We start from the raw sequence: 12,767 nt of genomic DNA, 5'->3' as shown, positions 1-12,767 counted from the left end.
GTCATATGAGATTAACAGCACCTGCTTCTTTTTTAAAATTTTCTTTTTTTTTTTTTTTTTTTTACAAAGAGAGAGACAGAGTGACTGTAGTCTTCTAGCATAGTTGTGCTACCTGCTGCTTAGATAGCTTAATATATCATTCCTCCTTCCATCTAAAGTTACAGCTATTTTGTTTATGAACTGGTTGGCAATGCAAAATAAACATATTCAAAAAGACTGCATGAGATGATAAAAAATTCATTTTTATCTATTATTTTAACTGGTTTATTCATATTAAACAGTAAAAACAAACTGTATAAATTCAATTTATAAAAAAAAAATAATAATTAAACGAATTTTTATGTTGCAGTTTGTTTGAATATTTAGTTTTACATATTTATTTGTAAAGATTTTTGTGACAGACACCTGTTAGCTAAATACACTGCCATTTACAAAGTAAATATGCAGTTTTTTTATTGAACTACATTAAAAGTAACACTTTAATCAGTTATAAAATAAAGAATCCTTTTTAAATTATTATCTTAATGTTACTAGTCTGTTTGAACAGATTAAAAACATTTACAGTAGTTCGTTTAATAATTCAACGGGAATTCCTTGAGTGTGCTAATGTAAAAAAACATTAAATATAAATTAATGAGGAAATAGTTTATTAATAAGAAAAATGAATGTTCAGGTAATTATAAAAATATGTATTTATAAAATAATGCTACAATATCTTTTAACTTTATATTTTTATTTCTTTATATCTGTTATTGTTTCTGAAATGTAACTTAAAAGTACTGCAGTATTATATACAAGATATTCCACATTAATACAATTGCATCTAAGCAGCAGAAGACTTTAAAACTTATGTCTTAGTATTTTTTTTCTTTGACAAACACATATATATTTAAATTACTTTTGAAGTACAAATTTTACAGTTTTATTAAAACAATTTCCTAGTAGCATATCAATGTAAAATGAAAATAAAATATGTAGAAATTAAGTAATGAAGGTGTCTTTAAATGGTATTATATAATGAAAGAAGACTAAAGCTATCACAATTTATCACATTCTTGGATTTGTCTTATATCTGGCAAGCAGCATTAAAAACACTTTTTCAAAACTACTGTTAACTAATTACTATGAATTACTATCCATGTAAATGCTAAAAAACTGCACTGACATACTAGAAGTTTCCATCTAGGTAATTAGGAAGGAAATTATTCCGGGACATGAGATTTCTGTATGACATCATCTAGACTATATATATATATATTTATATTTATATATATATTTATGTACATACACACAGACATTAACACAGAGATCACAGTATTATTTGCATCTTTCTGAAACTCATACAGAATACCATTAATATCTTATTCCTTGCCATTTACAGTGCTTTACATACATATAGATGCAATAACCATGATCACAGATTTAAAAGTATCTTGGCAGGGAAAAATAGAAGCTGGACTAAACTCTGTCACATTTATGATGAAAATTGCATGTTCGTGATTATAAGAATCGATTACTTTTTACCAAATATTACTGCTTCTGATTAGTAAAGAATACACGGATTATATTTTAAATCCTTATATATGCAGTTTTGAATCAATAGTAGTAACTTATTTTTCATTCAGAAGAATGATAATTAATGGTGTCATAGTATTTCAAGTGAATAAGCTCTGGCTTCTTAACACTCTAAAATCACTAAAAGCTAAATTGGCATTATATGCTTATGTTTTCCATTTTTTTTTTAACCAACCTGCTGTGACATGTTCAAAATATTTTTCAAAGAGCACCACAGTAATGTCTAGCACTGACCTGCCAGAGAATGCAGCAGGCAATGGAAGGCAAATTAGCATCAGTGGTGACTGCATTTCAGCCTGTCAAAACTGCAGAACATACTATACACAAAAGGAAAAATACTATTCTAAAGTCAATCAACATCTATACATTACCACAATGACTGGGCAGAGACTGGAATATGTCCCTCATATATGCACATACTGACCATACATACTAATTAAAGGACAATGTCTAAATCACTGGCCATGTGCACTTTAACAAATGATCCTTCAGCAAGTAAATGCCACTAGATTTAAAATAAAAATGATCACAGACATTAACAGAACTCTTTTATTCTGGCAAACAACCACTTCTGCCAGATTCAAACACAACATCTTGTAAATCTACAAGAACTACAACAATGTTTATAGATAATTATTGCACAGAAACAGTAATTGTACTGCACCAGTGGAACAAGATTTCATATAAAGTTAACATGAGAAAGAATTAATATTGCCAAGAAAGAAAGCTTTCTAAATCTAAAATATAAAGTATACAAATTTAGCCAGATATTTACCAGATATATGGATAAACTTTGGACCACATTTATAAATAAATATGTGCATGTGTACTGATATAATATATACATAAATCTGTGTAAAAATAGAAATACACAGCTATAAGTGATAAATACAACTCAACAAACCTTCAGGCAGCATAATTAGGTCACATTTTATATAATTTAGAAATACTTGCTAAGGTATAAAACAATTCTTAAAATAAATAAAAAAAATCATCCATTGAGATTGCTTTCAATGCTATCACTAAATCTTATACATTTGTTTCTAATATAAAATTAAATGACCACATGAGTTTATATGCAAAAACGATTTTTCATATACAAAGTTGATTAAGTTTTTGATAAGAAAAATTCAGTGAAAACGATATAGATATGTAAAATTAATGTTTGACTTAGACAAATTACTGATAAGAATATGGGGAAATAATTCTGGCATGAATAGATATGTTTGCATGTGCTTAAAAGCATGTACCTACAAGCAGATGAATAAATAATAATAAAAAAAAGATATGAATTATAGCATAATTTTCTATTTATATTTTTCAATGTACTTAATGTAATCAACTCTAAATTTTACATATTTTTTTTGTACATCTTTAAAGTACACTGAATATTTGATTATTGCAAAATAAAAACAATCTGAACAGTATTTAAGTTATTTGCATTTTTGGTTCTCTCTGTATTATATCTGAATAATTATCTTCCTTACTAAAACATAAAAAAAAATCCACAGCATGGATATTAGAATTATATTTATAACTCTATATGTAACCATGACCTAACTTCATACTTAAGGCCCAAAAGCAATATTATTTGGACTATCCTCAACCCCTGCATTCCCATTTATCATCTAAAATCCCTCTATGCTTCGAGACCTCTAAGCATATATTCTATTTACACCAAGTTACATCACTGTTACATATAAGATTATTAATATAAAAAAAATTTCATTATTTTCTTGTATTCAGTACATGTAATTATCCACTTTGCTTCTATAGAGAAAAATAAACACTCTTGCATGACATCAGAAACATCACTCATCTTGACATTCAAAAGATAAGTGCAGTATGTAGTTTTATATATATAAAGGGACAAATTCTTTCATTCTGAATTCCTTTTCTAAATTTTGTGGACAAAAGATTTTTTTTAAAAGTACAAAATAAGCAACCTAACATTAAAAAAAAAGTTTATGCATGTATATTTAAATTAAATATACATGCATGTATATTTAAATTAAAAATTTAATTCATTCTTCGACTTAAATAATGCCCACTATTAAAACATACTAATTCATCACTATGGAATATTTAAGGAGGCTAATTAATGAAAGAAAATAAGATTCTATTCTATCGTTGATAAAAACTGTTATAGAGAATACACATTGATTAGCTGAATGATCTTGTTTATAGCATATTATAAGAAACAAGCAATCATCCACAGTTATTTAAATTGTATTGACATCGCTTTAAGCAACCATTCTAAAAGCAACTTAAAAGGATTATTTTTAAATGTAATATTTAATATTTATATAGACTAGTTAAGCGATAAGATACTGAATGGGTATAAGAATATCAAAACGTTACTGTCACACTACCTATATCACACACATACACACGAATTATGAGTTCATTATACCTTGTTATCCATTTTCCCACCCCAACCTTTGACATTAATTTAAGTAATTCTGCATATACTTAAAAGGCCTCAAAACAAAGTCCAATACTTCAGTATTTTTGCCATGTTTGAATTACTTTTATAACTGCTTTGAGGAATATATTGCACTATAAAATGTAGTTAAAATTTGAAATTGCAAGTGAAGAGAGTACTTCAAATAAGATATGATACTCATAACAAAGTAAATATACATAATATTTTCCTAACTGTTTAAATAACTAGCCACATACATTGAACAAATTTTCATTCTATGTTTACTCACTAATTTATTCATCTAGTGAGTTTATAGAAATTAGCATAGGCATTTATAAGACTTTCCAGGCAATTTTCATTACGAATTAAGATTTAATGATTGAAAAATCACATTTTGTTGCAATGTGAAGCAGATAATTTCACTATGAGGGTGAGATGAGACAAGAGAAATATGCATTTACATGAGATTTCAAAAATGATGTATATAAAGTAAATAAGAGGGGAGGGGAGGAAGGAAGAACTGAATAAAAGTGCTACCTATTTAGGCATAGAATAATTCTATTCTGATATTTGCAATTTCGTACTGTTTTTAGGTATAAGCCTTATAAAATATATAAATAGTATTTTTAAAGAATGCAAATATTAATAAAGCTAAGGCAGTCATCTGGTAAATATTTGTTAATGTGGTATACTTTAAATTTTTATTTCATTTAACAAAGATGAAAAAAATCACAGATTTAGCTTTCATGGTGGAATGAAGCTTAAAACATAACCTAAATATTATGTTCTTATAAAATAAATAGTAGAAATAAAATGGCAAGCTCATTATGTAAAATAACACATAGTTTAAAAAATAAAGATGTGTTAAATTTAAGATATTAAAAAGTTTTTTTTTTTTCTTATTATGGCATGCTGTTTACAGTTTTAGCAAAAGCTTTCTAGTTTCTACACAACTAAGGGGGCAACACAATACAACACGCATTAATCTTTGGCTTATTTAACAGGGCTAAACTTCAAATAACAAACAAAATGTACACAAGATATGATCAACACATTTTAGAAAGAAACTTATCTACAACAGAAATGATCAAACATGTTACTAATACAAAAGTCATCATTCTATTTTATAACTGCTGCTAGCTGGAGAGGATGGTTCGTGCTTGATCCCCTTCTGAGAAAAGGCAAGAAGAGCATTCAAGCTGTTTGAAGATCCTTTACTAATAGCATCACTTGGTGATCCTTCTGCTGGACCAGTGGAGTGTTGAAGGCCATTTGTGCCATTTGTTAAGGGCACTAACATACCATCAGAATGAGAGGCACTAGTATTTTCTGATGGTCCATTTAAGGATATTGGACTACGACCACTTTGAGCAGATGGAGACATAACAGCAGAAGGGATGCTTATAACTGGAGTGCTGCTTGGTATTGATGAACTGACTGGAGTGGTGACACACGAATTTCCAACAGAAGCTGAATTTGAATAATCACGATCCAGTTTTGGTGGCCTTCCACGAGGACGACCTTCTGGCTTTGGTGTGGGAGCTGTAGAAACAGCAATGTTTGGTGAGGCAATTTGTATATCAGAGTCTTCTTTGATTTGATTAGCAAGTTCTTTAACAACACGAAGACCTTCATCCATAAGTGTTTCTTGGACGAGTTGTTTAGTAATTTGAGCACTAGTTTTCTTTACCATCTTCATGGTACCAAACACATCAGTGGCATGCATGGACTGATTTGAGTCTTGTGATGGTGAATCATGTGCATCTTGACTTAATGTAGGAGATGATGCATTACTGTAAGCCGAGAACTGAGAGTCTGCAAGTAAAATAATGAAACAGTGACACATTTGCCAATATATATATATATATATATATATATGTATGTATACTTATTCATTCTCAAAAATATGTTTGACTACATATGAAGAGAGTAATCAGTCAAAAAAAAATTAAAGCAGGAAAATAAGCAGTATGTTTTACATTTAAAATTGTGCATACTGGCTATTGGAAATGAAGTCAGAATTATAAAATCATTTTCCTAGGAGAAAGGGATTATAACAAACTGTATATACGTGTATATACTTATATACTCTTTGCATATGACCATTCATAGATTTATAAATGTCAATCATATGGATGACAATAAAAATCAGGGACACTCAATACTAGCAATGATGCTGGACTGAAGGCAACATTTAAATTCCAATGATTCATAACATTTAATCATAAGTTCTATCATTTAAATGTGATGTATAACACAATCTGTTATATGCTTATAATAATAATAAAAACTGCAGTTGGACTTTAGAGTGTGCAACAACTATGTTCTTATAGTGTGTAATATATATATATAAAATACCATGATATAATATGAACAAAGATACAGAAAAATCAGACTTACATTCTTAGTCATTACAAAGTTATACATTATGATGAAACCAAAAGTTCATTTCTTACCTTAAACAAAAAAGATCACTTGCTCAGAGCTAAAGTCCAAAACAGAATAGAATATATAACAAGCAGAAAAGTGTGGCCTTCCTCACTTTTTTGCTCTTCCAGTGGAAAGCCAGAGAAGTATCAGCATAGCCCCCCCCCAGATATTTAACCCACTGTTTCATTTGTGAACATCCAAGAAACTGTATAACAATAGCATCACCAAACGGTTCAAGTTTATAACAAGAAACATCTTTAACGAAGAAAATATTGATATTAAAGAAAAAGTGTCAGGAATAAAAATAAATAAATAAACATAACATATTTTCTATCTATCTTTTACTTTAAATGACAAAGTGTAAAATAAAATAAATGATGTAGCTCTAAAATTTTATCATCAATTAAATGTTTATAAACATCACTATGTGCTGTCATACCATCAAAATGAATGAAAAACACAGAATTCTCAATGAGTGCATACATTCACCTCTTATTAGTTCATTTCTCATTTCACTACCATATAGCACTGTTTCAAATGATGTCTCCCCCACTCCAGCAGCAGGTAGGGAGCTACATGAAACTGATATGAGTGGCACTGCATTTCAAAGGTTAATAAACAATCATGGTCAGAACAAAGAAAAGGTGAATTTATTACTGATACTATTTCTTTTCTCTGAAATCAATCATTTATTAACTTTTGAAATGCAATACCATTAATGTCCCTAATAAGTAATATGACAAATGTTAGGCAGACCAGTGTGATTATGGATGCAACACAGTGGATATATTACTTATAGTCTCCAAACATGAAATATCATCTGTAAAAGCTACTAAATATTTGTAACTGAAAACATTTTTTTTTTTTTTTTAAACTACTACTACTATCATCAGTGGTGTAGTAGTAAAACAACTGGTTTTAACTACTGGCTCTCAAAACAAGAATAATTTTTTCATTAAATTTTAAATACTGGTGGCCTGATGTAGCTGATGCTGTTTGCACCCCCAGAGCAAGGTTTCTGGCTACTATCCTCCACCACCTTCTAAGATGCAGTGTGAATTATACCCTTGAAGGGTATGTCAAATCCCCCCAGCGGTGTCATGTACACTGCCGGATCATGTAGAAGTGGGGGGGGGGGGAGGCACTATTGAGGCTACATAATGGGGATGAAGACTGGATGCTTTCTGTATGGGCAACATGCCTAATAGTTAAAAACATACCTCCCTCAAAAAATATTTAAAAAAATTTAATTCACCAAATAAAATTATGTACAGCACAAACCTAATCTCCTGTTTGTGATCAAACCCTAAATTACTGCCACCACAACAACAACTATCATCCAAATCATCCAAACTAACTCCGTATGATTCCTTCTGCCACACAGGTGGTACATGTGCTTTTGTACAATCTAATATTCCTTGCCACAGGATGCCTAATCTTGAATCTCCTCTTTTCTGACTGTGGCTTAAGATTTCTTTGCCTCATTATGCCACTTTGCCTCTTTACCACCCCTCCAATTCTGAAAATCATCGACTTCTTTGAAGCCTGATTTCTGTTCAACTACCAAAACGGTGAAGTCATCTTCCTTGGTAACTTTAATGTCCACAATTCTGAGCATCTCTCTTTTTCCAATTCCCCAAGCTGGAAGATATACTGAACTGAGCTGAGCTACAAGCAATGACCTAAAGCAAATTGTTCATTTACCAATAACCAGTAATCCTCTCTACTCACCCATTAATGTTGAGGTGACCTCTCCTCTTGGAAATTCAGATCATAATTTCATACAATTTTCATCTCTATTTACCACCTTCAATCCTTTGGACTTTTATGCCTCTTATCCACATTCAGACTACTGTTTCCATTTTTTACAGATCCTTGTTATGACTATGTGACACAAATTATCCATACTGGAATGAGGGTACTCCCCCCTTGTTAAAATGCCTATGTGACAAAATGCCAATGCATGGTTTTTCAAGAGCTGTGCCAGGGTGGTAAAAAAAAAAAAACAGCATAAGTGGTTTGAGACAGAAACTCCGGCTTTTACAACCTACACTGAACACTTACCAAACAAATCATTGCAAAGTCTGATTTTGAAAGGCCTAAATGTAGCAAACTCACCTACTGCACCAATGACAGTAATACTTTCTGTCCCTTGCAAAACCTTTGAGGTGTAATTTCTGTTCATCTGTGCTCCTCGTTCTGTCTCTCACCTAAAGATAAAGCTCAACTCTTGAAATCATTCTTCTCATCCAACTTCTGCATAGATGGCTACAGTAAATCACTTCTAACTTTATCTGAAACACTGTATTACATATCTCCTATACCCTTCTACCAAAAACTCATCAGAAGAATCTTGAAAAACCTGGATAACAAAAAAAGCTTCTGGTTGCTCAACAGATGTGCTTCTGAACTAATGTCTACTCTTTATCATCTGTACATAATATTATACTCAGCTGGCTTTACACTATATTATACCCCAAGGAGTACACTGATTTGTTACAGGGTTGGCAGTGTTTTATATGTGGGAGTGATATAAAAAAAATTTTTAAGTAACATTGAAAACTAAATTCTCCATTTCATATGAACCCTCCCTTAGGAACAAGGATACACCTTGCAGATTCCAAATGAAAAGGGCTGCTAAACCAAACAAATCAAACCACAAAGCCATCAGAGAATCTTGAAAAACATGGATACCCAAAAAAGGTTCTGGGTCCTGATGGTATCCAACCTCAAGAAATATGCTCCTGAAAATAAAAAAAAAAAATAATTAATCCTATTATGCATTTAAGTGAGGTCACTTAAGAATGAAAGGAGGAGACATCTACATGACCTCATAATGCAGAGAAAATCAGTAAGTAATGTCACATTCTTACCTTTCATGATACATCCCAAGAGAAGGAATCCACCTTCTAATACTGAATGAATGAGGATTGGCTGGCAATTTGAGAGTTAGCCCAGCAAATGGTATTGTGCTAGTTTAAATCAAAAGTCAATGGTGGTAAAAGATGAAATACACCACCTGGAGTGTTGCCCAATTAAACAAAGGTTCCCTGCTGCTTTCATTAGGGAACCAGAATGAACAGTGAAGAGTCGGCATTAAAATATATTAATGGAAGTGGCAGTGGCAGAAGAATTAGTGAAGTACCATAATGATATACCTGGTATTAGTGAAATAAAGAAAATTAAAACAAGTGAGGCTCTTCTAAATAACAAAGTAGATGATGTTATATTTAGAAAATGATGATCAGGGAAAATGAGTAGTTATAGTATTAAACACTAAAGAAAAAGATAATATTCTTGAATGGCAGGCATTTTTCAAGTAGACTGACAAGGGCAAACATCAAAATGGGAAATTGGACAAGATTTATTTGTGTCTATGATCCCACAAAAGGTTATGCTAAAGAAGAAATGGAAGAATTTTTCTCAAGTTATTAGAGAAAGCAGATGAAAGAGAGAGAGAGAGAGAGAGAGAAATAAACAGAGAAAGATTAAGGAAGTTTTTTTCACTTGGCTATGCTACTAAAATTAGTAGCAGCATAGCCAAGTGAAAAAAGCTTCCTTAAACTTATCTCTAATCCAGAGAATTTTAATAATAGGGTGTGACATCCTTTGGCAACTTGTATAGGTAAATATGACTTCTCCATTACTTCGACTTCTAGTCATATAGGTAAATATGACTTCTCCATTACATCACCACCTCTGGGTCTGGCTCCCACTGATGAGACCTCAATAAAGGTCGAAACTGGTGTGGGTTGTGGCCCTTCCCTTAATGTATGGCATTATACGTGTTATACAAGGAGATGAGCTTTGCATTATGGGAGATACTAAAGCAAGTGATGAGAACTTATACCACCTTTACCATGAGTTGTCCCAGTCCTGAAAGTACTTCAGGCGCAAACTTTGTTTGCTTACACTTGGATAAATGATAAAACCCAATATATAATTAGTAAACAGAGAAAGAAATAAAGAAAAGTTGATTACTATGGTTGGAGATTTAAACAGCAGAGGGGGAAATAAATATCCGACATATATTGAGAAAAGAGTAAACTACAATGGTAAATACTTGATGAATTTGTGTTCAGATATGGAATAGTCATTAATAATGCCATGTTTGAACAAAGATGTGCTCGCAAATTGACATGGAGAGAAGATTCGAGATATCAGAAAAATATCATTCACTGTTGTTATTGTTGATAGTAATGCATTCACACTGGTTTAGAATACAGACATATGTAGGGAATAAGAAATAGGAAGTGATCATTATTGAGTTTTAAACAGGTAAAAATAAATATCAATATTGAAAAGAAAAATATATACAAAAGTTTTAAAAAGAAAGAAGCTTTCAATGACCTATAGACTAAAATATACAAATATTATTCAAGAAAAAACCAAGAGTTTGAAAACAAGAAGCAAACATTGGAGAATGCAAAGCAGATATTTTAAAGAAAACATTAATTGATTCAGGCAAAGAGGAATATGGTGAAGTTATGTGAAGGAGAGAAAAATAAGAATGCTGTCGTGGATTCAGGAAGTTAAAAAAAACAGTCATGGAAAAGAAGAAAACATATAGAAGGTTCCTAGTAAGTAAGTCAGCATGTACTCTGAGAAACAATGTAAGATAGCAAGCAATGTTTTTTTTTTTTTAACCTAAACAGAAGTTATGGGAAGATTGATTATGGGTAAAAATACAGAAGATATCAGGAAGGTAGTAAAATGTTCTGAGGGCTATTGATAAAGCTTAGTAATGGAGGAAAGAGTACTGTAAAACAAATCAGAGATGATAAAGGTGGCACATAAAAACTAAAAACAGATATTCTAGATGCCTGGAGGAATTACTTTGAAAAACTACCAGATGAAATGACAAGTGGTAGAAAATATTTTTAAAAAATGCAATCGGGAGTACATATCAATATTCAAAGTAAAAAAAAAAGTCAACAAAAACATCAAAGGTGAGAAGGCAGTTGGAGTAGATGATATATGACCAGAAATGTTCAAATATTTAGGTATAAACGTTTTATGGATGCACTGCATAATTCAGAAGGTTTATCAGAAGATCAAAGTCAAGATGATATGAGTAGAGCTCTCATCTATAAAAAAAAAAAAGGGAAATAAAAGAGAATGTAACAAATAGAGGAATTTCTCTATTGAGTATTCTATGCAAGATTTATGCTAGCATACTTGAAATGATGTTAAGAGAAACTGGAAGAGAAATTTGGACAGCAAGCTTGGGTCAGACCAAACATGAGATGCCAGGATCAGATTTTCACTTTATAACAAATAGTTAAGAAATCACGGGAATATAATAAGATCTAATTAAGAGCTTTAATGGAACATGTGCACTAGACATAATAAAGTAACTTTCACGGCTTACACATGTAACAAAAATTATATAGAATTTATTCAAAAACTCCAATATATTTCAACTAACATTATGTGGACATCATCAGGGAGATAGACTGTTCATTCCAAAAGCTAAATCAAAATAGTGAGTCATATATCATGCATATATTAGCTGGTGTCTCAGTCACAGCTAAAGTATATGATATTATACTATTCCAAGGAACAATTGTAGTAAGTTGTGTAGATTGAAAAAAAAAAATTTAATAATTATTAATTTAAGAAAAATATATAAATAAAACTTATGAACAATTAATAGTGATCACTTCCCAAAATTTGGATACTGGCATACACTCTGATTAGTTCAGGTTTTGGATGATTTCTTAGCATTTCACATGTTTCAAGGAAAAGACAATCGAATTTGAACTTGCTGGAGTGAAGAAGTTTTGTCTGGTTCCAAATAACTCTGTGCCTAATGTCAATAGCATAAGCAGCAAGGCCAGACTTATAAGATTCCAAAAATGTAATATAGTCTTAATGTTCTTCAATTCTAATCAAGCCAGAACAGCCAGTCTGTCCAAAATAAGAAAGATGACACGAGCAGGGTACTTGATAGACACCTGGATATGGATCTGAATTAAGATCTGGAAAAGGCATATGGCATGGTGCCAAGAGAAAAAGTGTTTAAGACACTACAATTTTATGATGTAAATAGGATTATATTGAGCAATACAATTTATATTAAGGTTTTAAACCAGCATTTAAAATTGATGGAGGCACAAGAAGATAGTTTGATATAAAATCAAGTATAAGATAAGGATGCACACAATCTTCACTGTTATTCATCACCTATATGATCACATTATGAAGAAAAGTGGCATTAAACTTGATATCAAAATGAGATAGGTTATTCACAACTATTTACTTTATATAGATGATGTTATAATTTTCAATAAATTCATTCCAAGTCTGCAGGATTCCTTATCTAAATTGAATAACT

The 12,767-nt window shown here is 31.1% G+C and overlaps 1 protein-coding gene across 10 annotated transcripts in view; it reads right to left on the bottom strand.

Annotated features, from left to right (window-relative positions):
• Positions 1 to 760: 760 nt before the first annotated feature.
• The window catches only part of LOC150098991 (NGFI-A-binding protein 1-like), a 685,870-nt gene continuing 673,863 nt past the window's right edge, over positions 761 to 12,767 (bottom strand). For 9 of the 10 annotated variants that reach the window (XM_090404614.1, XM_090404621.1, XM_090404619.1 and 6 more), the window contains one exon: positions 761 to 5,815. In XM_090404614.1, coding sequence (XP_090260740.1) covers positions 5,115 to 5,815 — 701 coding nt within the window. In that variant the 3' untranslated portion in view covers positions 761 to 5,114. The remainder of the gene's footprint in view (positions 5,816 to 12,767) is intronic. The other variant, XM_090404624.1, reaches the window with a different exon arrangement.

Source organism: Typopeltis vanoorti, chromosome 15 (assembly GCF_054136105.1).
Source record: "Typopeltis vanoorti isolate ZY-2024b chromosome 15, IOZ_Tvanoo_1.0, whole genome shotgun sequence".
Lineage (NCBI taxonomy): Eukaryota > Metazoa > Arthropoda > Arachnida > Uropygi > Thelyphonidae > Typopeltis > Typopeltis vanoorti.
The sequence above is the reverse complement of the archived record's forward strand: the minus strand, read 5'-3'. Positions and strand labels throughout refer to the sequence as shown.